General features: G+C 36.6%; 1 protein-coding gene across 3 annotated transcripts in view; it reads left to right on the plus strand.

The window, feature by feature from the left end:
• The window catches only part of INTS2 (integrator complex subunit 2), a 57,574-nt gene that overhangs the window by 33,300 nt on the left and 8,714 nt on the right, over window positions 1–15,560 (plus strand). For all 3 annotated transcript variants that reach the window (XM_069602683.1, XM_069602685.1, XM_069602684.1), the window contains 3 exons: window positions 1,779–1,943; window positions 3,087–3,288; window positions 13,340–13,465. In XM_069602683.1, the coding sequence (XP_069458784.1) occupies window positions 1,779–1,943; window positions 3,087–3,288; window positions 13,340–13,465 (493 nt within the window). The remainder of the gene's footprint in view (window positions 1–1,778; window positions 1,944–3,086; window positions 3,289–13,339; window positions 13,466–15,560) is intronic.

The raw sequence follows: 15,560 nt of genomic DNA on the forward strand, positions 1-15,560 counted from the left end.
CTATCGCCCACCCCCGAGGCCCTCGCTATTTCCTTTTGGTATGCAGTTTCACATATTCTTTTCTGCAGGTTGAACCATATGAGATTGCAAGTATTCAACTATTTTTGACTGCTGAAAATGCAGTTTCATGTGGTTGAAGCTAATAGAAACACACACAAGTAAACAAATCTTTTTTTAAGCTCTAAATGGTATCCTACTGTATTTCTTCTGAGACCTGCTTTCTTCTGTTGGAGTCTTGGAGAGCTTATCATGTCGCTACATGTAGATCCACAGTATTGGTTTAATTGCTACATAACATGCCACGGCATGACATTACTATCATACTTTTACTGTAAAACTGTCAAGTAGAAATATAGTAATATTTTTTGAAATTCAATTTTTTCCCTAATATAACAGCTTTTTATAATGTTTGAATGTATGGATTTTTTTTTTCTCTTTGATTTGTTACTTTGAAGCTCAGATTTTCTTTTTCTGTCTTTATTATGGTTGATTTCAAGGGTGAACATGAACTTGCTTTGGTCTTCTTTAGCCAGATGTCTGCATTTATTTATATCTTTGCATAATCTCTTTTCAGAGAAGTGATGTTATATTTTGCAGCATTTGGTAACTAATGTTGCAACTAATAAGGGGATTATGTAATATAGACTAATTTGTACTATTATAAGCAGTCATTTTTGTGATCGTCCTGACTATACATATATTTGTGCATTTAAACTTTAAAATAATACCACTTGTGATGGTTACAGTGTCTTTTTCACAGAAACATTTATTTTAAGCAGTTTCTATGGGAAAGGCAGTAGATATTTATCCCTTTTGGGACTAAGCAATGGTTTGATTTGATCTAAGTTGCATACTAAGTGGGTGATCAAATCTCAAGTACTTTTATTACTGCTGATACTCTTATTGCTGGCTCTCGCAACTGGGAGATGATGATGATAATTGTATAGTAACAACATTTATTAGGTAAATAACATAGTACTTCATCTGTCTAAATAGACATTATCACCATTTGTTTTTCATTGCTGATGTTCTACAATAATAATAATGAGTAGTCAAGCTATGCTATAAGCAAGTTTAGAAAGGTCCCAATGCTTCTGAGCTTCCTAACCTTTCTTAAAAGAAAACAATTGCACCCTCTTGTGGGTGTCATCAGTACTGCTTGGGTTGGCTTACACAGCTGCAGGACTTCAGGAACATTAATATAAATATCTTTCCGCCTATTTCCTTACAGTAGAACAGAGACAATGCCGCTTACCTTGTAGGAATGTTAGGGTGAAATGAGAAAATGTACATAAAGTGTACATTTAGGCACTCAAGCTGGGCAGCTTTAATTTTACCCATGTTTAGCAGTGATTCTCTACTATGTTGGAGGAGAGGATGTGTTTTCTTGTAGAAGTCTATAAGAATTTCTGAGTGAGGCCTTTTTCAAACCATATGTGATCTTTCCCAAAAAACCTTTTTTTCCCTTCTCTTTTTTTCCTCCCTACTCAACTCTTGAGCTACTGCTACTTTTTGGCTGGGATAGGATGGAAGAGAGCTTGAGAACTTTTGATGAAAGTAGTGGTTTCCAGCTTCCTGTGTATCAGTTCAAATGGGGATCTTGATTTAAGCAAAGTCCCTGACTGAAGTACTGAATAGAAGTTCTCAAACTGTAATGTGCATGCGTAAGAAGTGCGGATTCCTTTGGCTGGTAGAAAATGAAAGGGAAAGGGGAAAGAGGAAAGACGTTTTGGTGTTTAAGAATGAAGAATACAATTGACGTCTTGTACATTTTCAAGGGTTGCATTCTGCTTTACTTCGTCTCCTTGCAACCAATTACCCACATTTATGCATCGTGGATGATTGGATCTGTGAAGAGGAAATCACAGGGACGGACGCCCTGTTAAGGAGAATGCTTCTGACTAATAATGCCAAAAACCACTCTCCTAAACAACTTCAAGAAGGTATAGTAAACTGATCACTCCTTTTACCCCTTTAGTAGTACAAAGAGGTGTTAGCCCCATTGAAATCTTAGAATCATGCAGAATTTTCCTGGAGATAGAGCAGTGTTTTGGTGACTATATAAAGTAATTCTCTTCGAGTGTAAGGATTTTTAACTATTTTTTTTTTTTCTGACATGCTTGCATCTGTTTCCTCTTAGGGTCTACATTACATCAATAAATAGGTCATACGGTTTAGGAAGGTCTTAAAACCAGTCAGAAATAAGTGCCATCATGTTGATGTATGACAGAAATCAAACCAGTATTGCAAAACAATCATCAGTCAATTAAAAATGAATAAATATATATAAAAAAAGAAGTGCCACAGAATAGAAAACAATGTTATTTGCTGTTATTGGATAATGTTCTAGGTTAGCACTGTCAAATAGAAATAGGATGTGAGCTACACATATAACTTTAAACTGTCTATATAATTTGCCACATTCAAAGAGTTAAAAAAAAGGCGAAATTAATTTAAATAATTATTTTATATAACCCCGTATATCTAATGTATTATCATTTCATCATGTAATCAATATAAAAACTGTTAGATATTTTACTGGTTTTCCGTACTAAATCTGTGTGTTTAAACTTACAGCACATCTCAGTTTATACTAGCCACGTTTCAAATGCTCAGTAGCCAAAAGTGCTTAGTAACTATTCTATTGAAGGATTACAGTTCTAGATATTTTTTATTAACAGCTGCTTACAGCCCATAAAGGGCTACTTGAAGGAAGGTGTCAAGAAATCTGAATTTTTCAAATGAATGTTAATACCAAAAGCAGTACTTGGGTATATTTTCGTGGTCAGCCAATTTTTAAAATCAGTGCAAATCATTGTCTTTCTGTCACTGTCACTACTGTGATTTTAAGGATGAGATTTGTTGTTGTTGTTGTTCTTTATGAAATAACTACACTTTAACATGAATTTTTCTTAAGGGCCTAATTTTAACTGTGCCCACAACTATGTCTAGGATTGAAAGTTTTACTTTCTTTAAAGCAATATTGTTTTCTTGATTTGTTTGGCCTATAGTGTGATAGAACAATATTTGCTTTCCATTTGGTAAGCTGTGTAGTACTTAGATTGTGACGGCAGTTTTCCTTTTAGCATTTTCAGCTGTCCCAGTAAGTCACACACAAGTGATGCAGATTCTAGAACACTTGACTCTACTCTCTGCCAGTGAGCTTATACCATATGCAGAAGTATTAACATCCAATATGAATCAGCTGTTGAATTCAGGGGTTCCACGGCGAATTCTTCAAACAGTCAATAAACTCTGGATGGTTCTGAATACTGTGATGCCTCGGAGGTAATTTCAATGCCCTGTTACATGTAATAGATAATGGTATAGCAGTGATTGTATACAGTAACCTAAGCTGAAATGTTGAAAAAAATTGTTAAAAAAACTTTTTTGACAATATAAATCCTTTCTGAAGACTACTGATTAAAGGGCTGTTATATCTTTTAAGGAAAATAATACATTTTATCTTAACACAGAAACTTTCAAGTATTTCCAACTAGAGAAAGTTCTTTGTTTTTTTTTTTTTTTATTTTTTTTTATTTTTTAAATTTTAAAATCTTTAATTCTTACATGCATTCCCAAACATGAACCCCCCTCCCACCTCCCTCCCCCTCACATCTTTCTGGGTCATCCCCATGCACCAGCCCCAAGCATGCTGCATCCTGCGTCAGACATAGACTGGCGATTCAATTCACATGATAGTATACATGTTAGAATGTCATTCTCCCAAATCATCCCACCCTCTCCCTCTCCCTCTGAGTCCAAAAGTCCGTTATACACATCTGTGTCTCTTTCCCTGTCTTGCATACAGGGTCGTCATTGCCATCTTCCTAAATTCCATATATATGTGTTAGTATACTGTATTGGTGTTTTTCTTTCTGGCTTACTTCACTCTGTATAATCGGCTCCAGTTTCATCCATCTCATCAGAACTGATTCAAATGAATTCTTTTTAACGGCTGAGTAATACTCCATTGTGTATATGTACCACAGCTTTCTTATCCATTCATCTGCTGATGGACATCTAGGTTGTTTCCATGTCCTGGCTATTATAAACAGTGCTGCGATGAACATTGGGGTACATGTGTCTCTTTCAATTCTGGTTTCCCCTGTGTGTATGCCCAGAAGTGGGATTGCTGGGTCATAAGGTAGTTCTATTTGCAATTTTTTAAGGAATCTCCACACTTTTCTCCATAGTGGCTGTACTAGTTTGCATTCCCACCAACAGTGTAGGAGGGTTCCCTTTTCTCCACACCCTCTCCAGCATTTATTGCTTGCAGATTTTTGGGTTGCAGCCATTCTGACTGGTGTGAAGTGGTACCTCATTGTGGTTTTGATTTGCATTTCTCTAATAATGAGTGATGTTGAGCATCTTTTCATGTGTTTGTTAGCCATCCGTATGTCTTCTTTGGAGAAATGTCTATTTAGTTCTTTGGCCCATTTTTTGATTGGGTCGTTTATTTTTCTGGAGTTGAGCTGCATAAGTTGCTTGTATATTTTTGAGATTAGTTGTTTGTCAGTTGCTTCATTTGCTATTATTTTCTCCCATTCAGAAGGCTGTCTTTTCACCTTGCTTATATTTTCCTTTGTTGTGCAGAAGCTTTTAATTTTAATTAGATCCCATTTGTTTATTTTTGCTTTTATTTCCAGTATTCTGGGAGGTGGATCATAGAGGATCCTGCTGTGATTTATGTCTGAGAGTGTTTTGCCTATGTTCTCCTCTAGGAGTTTTATAGTTTCTGATCTTACATTTAGATCTTTAATCCATTTTGAGTTTATTTTTGTGTGCGGTGTTAGAAAGTGATCTAGTTTCATTCTTTTACAAGTGGTTGACCAGTTTTCCCAGCACCACTTGTTAAAGAGATTGTCTTTACTCCATTGTATATTCTTGCCTCCTTTGTCAAAGATAAGGTGTCCATATGTGTGTGGATTTATCTCTGGGCTTTCTATTTTGTTCCATTGATCTATATGTCTGTCTTTGTGCCAGTACCATACTGTCTTGATGACTGTGGCTTTGTAGTAGAGCCTGAAGTCAGGCAAGTTGATTCCTCCAGTTCCATTCTTCTTTCTCAAGATTGCTTTGGCTATTCGAGGTTTTTTGTATTTCCATACAAATCTTGAAATTATTTGTTCTAGTTCTGTGAAAAATGTGGCTGGTAGCTTGATAGGGATTGCATTGAATTTGTAAATTGCTTTGGGTAGTATACTCATTTTCACTATATTGATTCTTCCAATCCATGAACATGGTATATTTCTCCATCTATTAGTGTCCTCTTTGATTTCTTTCATCAGTGTTTTATAGTTTTCTATATATAGGTCTTTAGTTTCTTTAGGTAGATATATTCCTAAGTATTTTATTCTTTTCGTTGCAATGGTGAATGGAATTGTTTCCTTAATTTCTTTTTCTACTTTCTCATTATTCGTGTATAGGAATGCAAGGGATTTCTGTGTGTTGATTTTATATCCTGCAACTTTACTATAGTCATTGATGAGCTCTAGTAATTTTCTGGTGGAGTCTTTAGGGTTTTCCATGTAGAGGATCATGTCATCTGCAAACAGTGAGAGTTTTACTTCTTCTTTTCCAATTTGGATTCCTTTTATTTCTTTTTCTGCTCTGATTGCTGTGGCCAAAACTTCCAGAACTATGTTGAATAGTAGCGGTGAAAGTGGACACCCTTGTCTTGTTCCTGACTTTAGGGGAAATGCTTTCAATTTTTCACCATTGAGGATAATGTTTGCTGTGGGTTTGTCATAGATAGCTTTTATTATGTTGAGATATGTTCCTTCTATTCCTGCTTTCTGGAGAGTTTTTATCATAAATGGATGTTGAATTTTGTCAAAGGCCTTCTCTGCATCTATTGAGATAATCATATGGTTTTTATTTTTCAATTTGTTAATGTGGTGAATTACATTGATTGATTTGCGGATATTGAAGAATCCTTGCATCCCTGGGATAAAGCCCACTTGGTCATGGTGTATGATCTTTTTAATGTGTTGTTGGATTCTGATTGCTAGAATTTTGTTGAGGATTTTTGCATCTATGTTCATCAGAGATATTGGCCTGTAGTTTTCTTTTTTTGTGACATTTTTGTCAGGTTTTGGTATTAGGGTGATGGTGGCCTCATAGAATGAGTTTGGAAGTTTACCTTCCTCTGCAATTTTCTGGAAGAGTTTGAGTAGGATAGGTGTTAGCTCTTCTCGAAATTTTTGGTAGAATTCAGCTGTGAAGCCATCTGGACCTGGGCTTTTGTTTGCTGGAAGATTTCTGATTACAGTATCAATTTCCGTGCTTGTGATGGGTCTGTTAAGATTTTCGATTTCTTCCTGGTTCAGTTTTGGAAAATTGTACTTTTCTAAGAATTTGTCCATTTCTTCCACGTTGTCCATTTTATTGGCATACAACTGCTGATAGTAGTCTCTTATGATCCTTTGTATTTCTTAGAGAAAGTTCTTTGAAAGGGAGTTGTAGTCATTTGTGCCTAATTGTGATGTAGATTACCATTGTGTCTTGCATCATTGCAGGGGTTCCAGAGTTTGCTGTACATTGAAATCTCCCAGAGAGCTTTCTACACTCCTGATCCCCAAGTTGTATGCCATGCTAATTAAATCAGAGTGGGATGCTGGATTCATTATTTTGTCTTTAGTCACATAGGTCTCTGGTGGTCCATAGACTGCATCAGAAACGCTTGGTCAGGTCTGAAAAAACTTATTGGGCTGGATTTGCCTGAGATTTTGATTCAGTAGGTCTGAGAATATCTATATATTTTAATTTTGATTTTTACTTATACCAAATTAATAACTGCACATAAGTTAAATAGTATATGAGATCTGTCCCTACCTTCTCACTTTAGACTATTGCTCCTCAGAGACACCTGTTCTCAGCTCTTTTATCTTTTAATTCTGACATTTATATCCCACCAAATATCTTAGTCATATGCTTATAATTGCCATGATTATCTGGCGTTCCAACTTAGAAATTATCTTTTGGCTTCCTGCTGTGTAAGGTAAAGATTGCGTACGCTTCCCTGCTTCCCTGTGAGTCCTTCTTCCCCCAACACATATCCTCCTTTCCTCCATTTTTCCCAACACAGTTATGTCAGAATTTTTGGTTAAAGAAATGCTCAGTGTATATATTATCATGAGTTGTTCAGTTGCTAAGTCATGTCCAACACTTTGAGATCCCATGGACTGCAGCACACCAGTCTTCCATGTCCGTCACTATCTCCTCAAGTTTGCTCAGATTAATGTCCATTGAGTTGGTAATGCTATCTAACCATCTCATGCTCTGCTGCCCTTTTCTCCTTTTGCATTAAGTCTTTCCCAGCATCAGTTCAGTTTGGTTGCTCAGTCGTGTCCAACTCTTTGAGACCCCATGGACTGCAGCACACCAGGCCTCCCTGTCCATCACCAAACCCGGAGTTTACTCAAACTCATGTCCGATCGAGTTGGTGATGCCATCCAACCATCTCATCCTCCATCATCCCCTTCTCCTCCTGCCTTCAATCTTTTCCAGCAACAGGGTCTTTTCCAATGAGTCAGTTCTTTGCATCAGGTGGCCAAAATATTGGAGTTTCAGCTTCAGCATCAGTCCTTCCAGTGAATTTTCAGGACTGATTTTCTTTAGCATTAACTGGTTTGATCTCCTTGCTATCCAAGGGATTCTCAAGAGTCTTCTCCAACACCACAGTTCAGAAGCATCAATTCTTTAGCACTCAGCTTTTTTTATGTTCCAACTCTGACATCCATACCTGACTACTGGAAAAACCATAGCTTTGACTATACGTACCTTTGTCAGCAAAGCGGTGTCTCTGCTTTTTAATTTGCTGTCTAGGTTGGTCATAGCTTTTCTTCCAAGGAGCAAGCGTCTTTTATTTTTTTTTTAGCGTCTTTTAATTTCATGGCTGCAGTTACCATCTGCAGTGATTTTGGAGCCCAAGAAATAAAGTCTCTCACTGTTTTCATTGTTTGCTCATCTATTTGCCATGAAGTGATGGGACCAGGTGCCATGATCTTAGTTTTTTGAATGTTGAGTTTTAAGCCAGTTTTTTCGCTCTTCTCTTTCACTTACATCAAGAGGCTCTTTAATTCCTCTTTGCTTTCTGCCGTAAGGGTGATGTCATCTGCATATCTGAGGTTATTGATATTTCTCCCACCAATCTTGATTCCCGCTTGTGCTTCATCCATCCTGGCATTTCACATGATGTACCCTGCATAGAAGTTAAATAAGCAGGGTGACAATATACAGCCTTCACGTACTCCCTTCCCAATTTGGACCCAGTCTGTTGTTCCAAGTCTAGTTCTAACTGTTGCTTCTTGACCTGCATACAAATTTTTCAGAGGCAGGAAAGGTGGTCTGGTATTTGCATCTCTTGAAGAGTTTTTCAGTTTGTTGTGATCCATAGTCAAAGACTTTAGCATAGTCAATGAAGCAGAAGTAGATGTTTTTCTGGAATTTTCTTGCCTTTTCTATGATCCAGTGGATATTGGCAATTTGATCTCTGGTTCCTCTGCCTTTTCTGAATCCAGCTTGAACATTTGGAAGTTCACAGTTCATGTATTGGTGAAGCTTGGGTTGGAGAATTTTGAGCATTACTTCACTAGCGTGTGAGATGAGTGCAATTGTGCGGCAGTTTGAACATTCTTTGCCATTGCCTTTCTTTGAGATTGGAATGAAACCTGACCTTTTCCAGTCTTATGGCCACAGCTGAGTTTTCCAAATTTGCTGGCATATTGAGTGCAGCACTTTCACAGCATCATCTTTTAGGACTTGAAATAGTTCGCTGGAATTTCATCACCTCCGCTAGCTTTGTTCGTAGTGATGCTTCTTAAGGCCCACTTGACTTTGCACTCCAGGATGTTTGGCTCTAGGTGGGTGATCACACCATCATGGTTATCTGGGTCATGAAGATTTCTTTTGTGTATTTCTTCCGTGTATTCTTGCCACCTCTTCTTAATATCTTCTGCTTCTGTTAGGTCCCTACCATTTCTGTCCTTTAGGTGCCCATATGTGCATGAAATGTTCCCTTGGTATCTCTAATTTTCTTGAAGAGATCTCTTCTTTCCCATTCTATTGTTTTTCTCTGTTTGTACTGATCACTTAAGAAGACTTTCTTATTTGTCCTTCCTGTTCTTTGGAACTCTGCATTCAGATGGATATATGTTTCTTTTTCTCCTTTGCCTTTTGTTTCTCTTCTTTTCTCAGCTCTTTGTAAGGCCTCCTCAGACAACCATTGTGCCTTTTTGCATTTCTTTGTCTTGGGGATAGTTTTGCTCACTGCCTCCTGTACAATGTTAAGAACCTCCATCCATGGTTCTTCTGGCCCTCTATCTATCAGATCTAATCCCTTGAATCTATTTGTCACTTCCTCTGAATAATTATAAGGGATTGGATTTATACCTGAATGGTCTAGTGGTTTTCCCTGCTTTCTTTAGTTTAAGTCTGAATTTTGCAATAAGGAGTTCATGATCTGAGCCACAGTCAGTTTGCGATCTTGTTTTTGCTGGCTATATAGAGCTTCTTCATTTTCAGCTGCAAAGAATATAATCAATCTGATTTTGGTATTGACCATCTGGTGATATCGTCTCTTGTGTTGTTGAAAGAGGGTATTTGCTATGAGCAGTGTGTTCTCTTGGCAAAACGCTATTAGCCTTTGCCTGTTTCATTTTGTACTCCAAGGCCAAACTTGCCTGTTATTCCAGGTATCTCTTGACTTCCTACTTTTGCATTCCAGTCCCCTATGATGAAAAGGACAGGGTCTTCCCAGCATCATGTCTTCCAATGAGTTGGCTCTTTGCCAAGTATTGGCGCTTCAGCTTCAGCATCAGTCCTTCCAATGAATTTTTGGGACTTATTTCCTTTAGGATTGTCTGGTTGGATCTCCTTGCTGTCCAAGGGACTCCCAAGCATCTTTTCCAGCACCACAGTTCAAAAGCATCAATTCTTTCGCACTCAGTTTTTTATAGTCTAACTCTCACATCCGTACATGAGTACTGGAAAAACCATAACTTTGACCATACAGACCTTTGTCAGCAAAGTGATATCTTTGCTTTTTAATTTGCTGTCTAGATTTGTCATAGGTTTTCTTCCAAGGAACAAGAGTCTTTTAATTTCATGGCTGCAGTCATCATCTGCAGTGATTTTGGAGCCCCAAAATAGAAAATCTGTCACTGCTTCCACTTTTTCTTTCTGTTTGCCATGAAGTGATGGGACTGGATGCCATGATCTTCATTTTTTGAATATTGAGTTTTTAAGCCAGTTTTTTTTACTCTTCTTTCACCCTCATCAAGAGGCTTTAATTCCTCTTTGCTTTCTGCCATAAGGGTGATGTTATCTATATATCTGATGATGATATTTCTCCCAGCATCTTGATTCCAGCCTGTGAGTCATCCAACTTAGCATTTTGCATTATGTACTCTGCATATAAGTTAAATAAGCAGGGTGACAGTATACAGCCTCGGTGGACTCCTTTCCCAATTTTGAACCAGTCAGTTGTTCCATGTAAGGTTACTTTTGACTGTTACTTTTGACCCACATACAAGTTTCTCAGAAGACAGATAAAGTGATCCGGTATTCACATCTCTTGAAGAATTTTCCACAGTTTCTTGTGATCCACACAGTCAAAGGCTATGCTAAAGGTTTGTCAGTGAAGCAGAAGTAGATGTTTTTCTGGAATTCTCTTGGTTTTTCTATGATCCAGTGGATGTTGGCAATTTGATCTTTGATTCATTTGCCTTTTCTATATCCAGCTTGTACATTTGGATGTTCTTGGTTCATGTACTGCTGAAGCCTAGCTCGGGTGATTGAGCATTAGCTTTCTAGCATGCAGAATGAGTGCAGTTGTGTGGTAGTATGAACATTCTTTGGCATTGCCCTTCTCTGAATTTGGAATGAAAACTGAAATTTTCTAGTCCTGTGGCCACTGCTGAGTTTTCCAAATTTCCTGGCATACTGAGTGTAGCACTTTAAGAGCATCATCTTTTAGGATCTGAAATAGCTCAGCTGGAGTTCCATCACTTCTACTAGCTTTTTTCATAGGTAGTGCTTCTTAAGGCCCACTTTATTTCACTCTCCAGGATGTCTGGCTGTAGGTGAATGACCAAACCATTATGGTTATCTGGGTCAATAAGACCTTTTTTGTATAGTTCTGTGTTTTCTTGTCTTAATCTCTTCTGCTTCTGTTAGGTCCTTACCGATTCTGTCCTTTTTTGCACTCATCCTGACATGAAATGTTTCCTTGGTATCTCCAATTTTCTTGAAGAGACCTCTAGTCTTTCCCATTCTATTGTTTTCCTCTACTTCTTTGCACTGTTAATTTAGGAATGCCTTATGAGCACATAAGTGTTACTTTAGTTGAAGTATATGATAGCCTGTGATTATAATCTCTGTCTTATACAACTGTCCTCCTCTGCACCCCACATACAAACCTTGAGTTGTTTGCCTCTTGTCTGTTTAGGTTTTTTTGTTTCCCTGTGTTAATAACTCATTCACTTTCAAACTATATTGTTGAGTAGAAATTTACATAACAGTTAGTTGTAACGTATCAGATAACATATCTGTAACCTTTTCCCTTGGAAACCTTCCTTTCAGAGCTTTCAATCCATATGTTTCAATCTGAGACATCCACAGTAGCCATCTGGAATGCTTTGTCTTTGGTTCAATTCCATGTTTTTCTCTTTCTTGGTTTAGTTCCTTATGAGTGGAACTCATACTCAAGTGACTTCCTGAGAAAGGTTGTTTGGGAAACTTTTTTTTTCCTTTGAGGTTTTCATGTGTGAGAAGGTATTTATTCTTCCTCTCACATATGATTGACATTTAGCCTTGGTGTAGAATTTTAGCTTATTTTTCCTCTTAGCAACTTGAAAGCTTTATTCCATTGAAGTAACTAGAGCTCTCCTGATTGCTATTGGGTAACCTCATTTACCACCTCCCAGTCCTTTGTATGTGACCATTGTTTTTTTCTCTTAAAGGTTTTAGGTTCTTTTTCACTGTTTCTGCACGTTCATGATGATACCTTTTGATGTGGGTCTTTTTTAATTTGTGGGCTTCCCCTGGTGGCTCAGTGGTGAAGAATTCACCTGCCAATGCAGGAGACATGGGTTAAATCCTGGGTCAGGAAGATCCGTTGAAGAAGGAAATGACAACCCACTGCAGTATTCTTGCCTGGTAAATCCCATGGACAGAGGAATCTGGTTGGCTTCAGGTCACAAGGTTGCAAAAGAATCAGACATGACTTAGCAACCAAACAGCAACAGCAGCTTTTAAAATTCATGGTCCTGGGCACTTGGTTGGCCTTTTTTTTAACATCTGGAGACTAATGCTAATACTTTCACTTCTAGGACATTTTCATATATGTATACATATATATATTTTTTTCTTTTTTTCCAATAATTACTCTCTCTCTGTTTTCTGGAATTTTTTGCAGTTTGGGTTTTAAACCTCTTTGACCTACTCTGATTTTTTTTCTCCTCTTTTTTGCTCTATTTTAAAACTTATCTTTTGAATACATTTTCTAGATGTTTTCTGTATGTTATCTTCTGCTCTTTCCTTTGAATTTAAAATATTCCTGTTATAGTTTTAACTTCTAAGAACTCTTATTTGAGAATCTCTTAATTGTTTTCTGTTCTTGTTTCATATATGAAATATTCCATCCTTTAAAGAAATGATACATTTAAGAATTTTTTTCTTCTTATCCCTACGTTCTCTGTTTCTTTGGCATTCCCTCTTTTTGTTTGTATATTTTACTCTTTTTCAAATTAGTAGCTTTCTTTGATGTCTGATGATCATTGGCTACCCACTCATGTTTAAGAGTGGGAAAGCTCTGTGTGTGAGGGCTGGTGGACTCCTGGCCTTCACTGTAAGAGATTAGATACGCTCCATATTGCATATCTCTCAGTAATTCTGATGGTATAGTTAGGTTAGTAACCACTTTTATGGTTTATTGATGTGTAACCTCATAGTGGCATCTCACATTGAGATTCTATGGTGATAAATATAGAACAGTGACAATTTATGGGGCCAATTACAGCTTCAAAGTGCTTTGGTGGGTATAGTTTCATTTATAGGTATTTTCATATCTTACAGAGGAGAAATAAGTTCAGGAATCTTCATGATTTATACAGTCATATAGCAAGTACAGTATAACTGAGGTTTTAACTCAAATTTTCATTTTATATGCAATGATTATTCCATTAGAACTGTGAAGATTTTGTAATAGTTTTTAATTTTCCCAAGTTCATTTACACCTGTTCTGTATTTTTTCCCTGAATGTAGCTTTCTAACATGGCTACAGGTTTGAATTATGATAAAGCTGTTTTTGAACATGTGATTATTTTCTCATCAGGCTGTGGGTAATGACAGTTAATGCACTTCAACCATCAATAAAGTTTGTACGACAGCAAAAGTATACTCAGAATGACCTGATGATAGATCCTCTCATTGTGCTAAGATGTGATCAGAGGGTATACAGGTATGTGTTGAGTTTCATTTTTACTATAGAGTTTATGCTTTGGAGATTCAAAGGAAATTGAAGAAATTCAGTTTAAACTTACATCTTAGTGTGCTTACAGATAACCTGGAAGTATGACCTGTTTGCTTTTGGTTCTTTTTGTTGTTGTTGTCTATTTTCATGAACTTCACTTTAATATTTAATATGTGATTAATAACACTAGCTTTAAGAAAATATCATCCTTGGTTTTCACAGCCCTCAATAGTGGCTATTCTTTCAGAGTCAAGAGAGTGAAAAATAATATTGTTTCTGCTAGCATTGTTGAAAAAAACCTTTTAAAAAATTGGTTTATTGTGAACTGTTGCATGCATTAAAACTGTGATCTTTTTGGAATCCTCAATTGTGAGGTTAGCTTCATTTGTTCCATGTTTGTGTATAATTCCTTGCCAGTAGCTGAACTTAACCAGTTTCTTTGAAGTAACTTCACCTCAAGAGGTAGAATTAATTAGTCCTCATCATTAATATTTGAATTTGTAATTGCTCAGCTAAATAATAGCAAAGATATACAAGTTGAGGGGTCTTCCTTTAAAGTGATTATCACCTGTATGGGGAAATAAAACCCACACCTGAAAAGGTAAATAATATGGTCACATGCAGATGAATGGTATAGTAAATGAATGCTGTTAAAAGTTTTAGGAGGAGATCAGACTTGTGTTTTGAAGAACAGAATTAAGAGTTTAGATGAACAGAAACTGTAATGATGGGGTGTAGATGGTCAAAAAAGGTATCTTGAGAAAAAGAATAGTGCAAGCAAAAGTATAAAAGCCAGCGGGAAAAAGGCTTGAGTGGATGGCTGAAGTTTTGAAAACACACTTTAGAGTTGAATGTTAGGTTAAGGTCAGACTATTGAGGGCCTTGAGTGTTAGACTAAAGAGATCATTTAGGTGATAACTTGAAAGGAGGAAGTTCATGCTAGATGATTTAGAAGGGAAAGAAGCTGGAGTAAAGAAGACTAACTAGGGTACAGTCTAACATACTCATCTGTCTTTAATCCTGGGGATGACATTCTTGAAGTGACAACATCTGCAGAATAAATCAGATGCAGTTTGGTAAGATCAAGGTATCAGAGGGTTGAGGAATCAGAAGAATAAACAAAATAAATGATAGTAAGTATCTATTTATGGATGCTTCAAAAGGAAACAAGAGTAAAGAACACTTCTAGAGAAGAGCCACTTCTAAGACAATTTACCATTGTTAAAAATCCACCTAACTAGGTAACTTTTCACCTAAATCACCTCCAGTTGTTCAGGAAATTGTTAATTTGTGCTGCTATAACATATTAAATGTTTCTGTAGTCTGGATCTTTCACTTAGTAACTTGTTTAACTTTTTCTCATGTTACTAGATGTTCTTGTATTAGCTGGCTAGGTAGTATTCCACATAGGTACACTAAGGCTTAACTCAGTTCCCTATTGTTGGATATTTTATTTCCATTTTTTTGTTAATTATTTTTAGTGTTGTGGTAATTGGTGTGTACTATTTCCTAAGAATTGATTCTTAAAAATGGAACTGCTGAGGCAAAGGGAACATGCTCATTTTCAAGTCTTTTGATTCGTGTTTTCATTCCGCCATCCAGAAAGGCTGAACCAGTTTACATTCCCATAGTGGGTGTTTGCTATTGTATAATTTCCTATACCATTTCATGTAATATTTTCCAATTTGATAAGTGAAAAATCAATTCCTATTTTAATTTATATTTTTGTTAGATTGGATATTTTAATATATCTATTACTTTATACTTTAGCCTAGTTTTCTATTGGAATGCTTACCTTTTTTGATTTAAAAAGCTTTTTATGTATAAAGGATATTAGCTCTTGGTATATAGAATGCAGTTTTTTCTTTTATTGTTCTATTGTTTTGCCTTTTAATTTTGTTCATTTTTTTAAAATTTAATTTTTTCCCAAGTGGTCATTCAGATGGTTTTTAAATATAAACAATATAAAGAGATACGACATTTTGGATTTTCTTTGAACTAACCAGTGGTTATGGTAGGTAAAATGGATTTGGGGGTCTGAGTAAGCCATGTGATGTGTAGATAACTGTTGCTGGCTGGCTGA

The sequence above is a fragment of the Ovis canadensis genome, chromosome 11, assembly GCF_042477335.2.
Source record: "Ovis canadensis isolate MfBH-ARS-UI-01 breed Bighorn chromosome 11, ARS-UI_OviCan_v2, whole genome shotgun sequence".
In the NCBI taxonomy this organism is placed as follows: domain Eukaryota; kingdom Metazoa; phylum Chordata; class Mammalia; order Artiodactyla; family Bovidae; genus Ovis; species Ovis canadensis.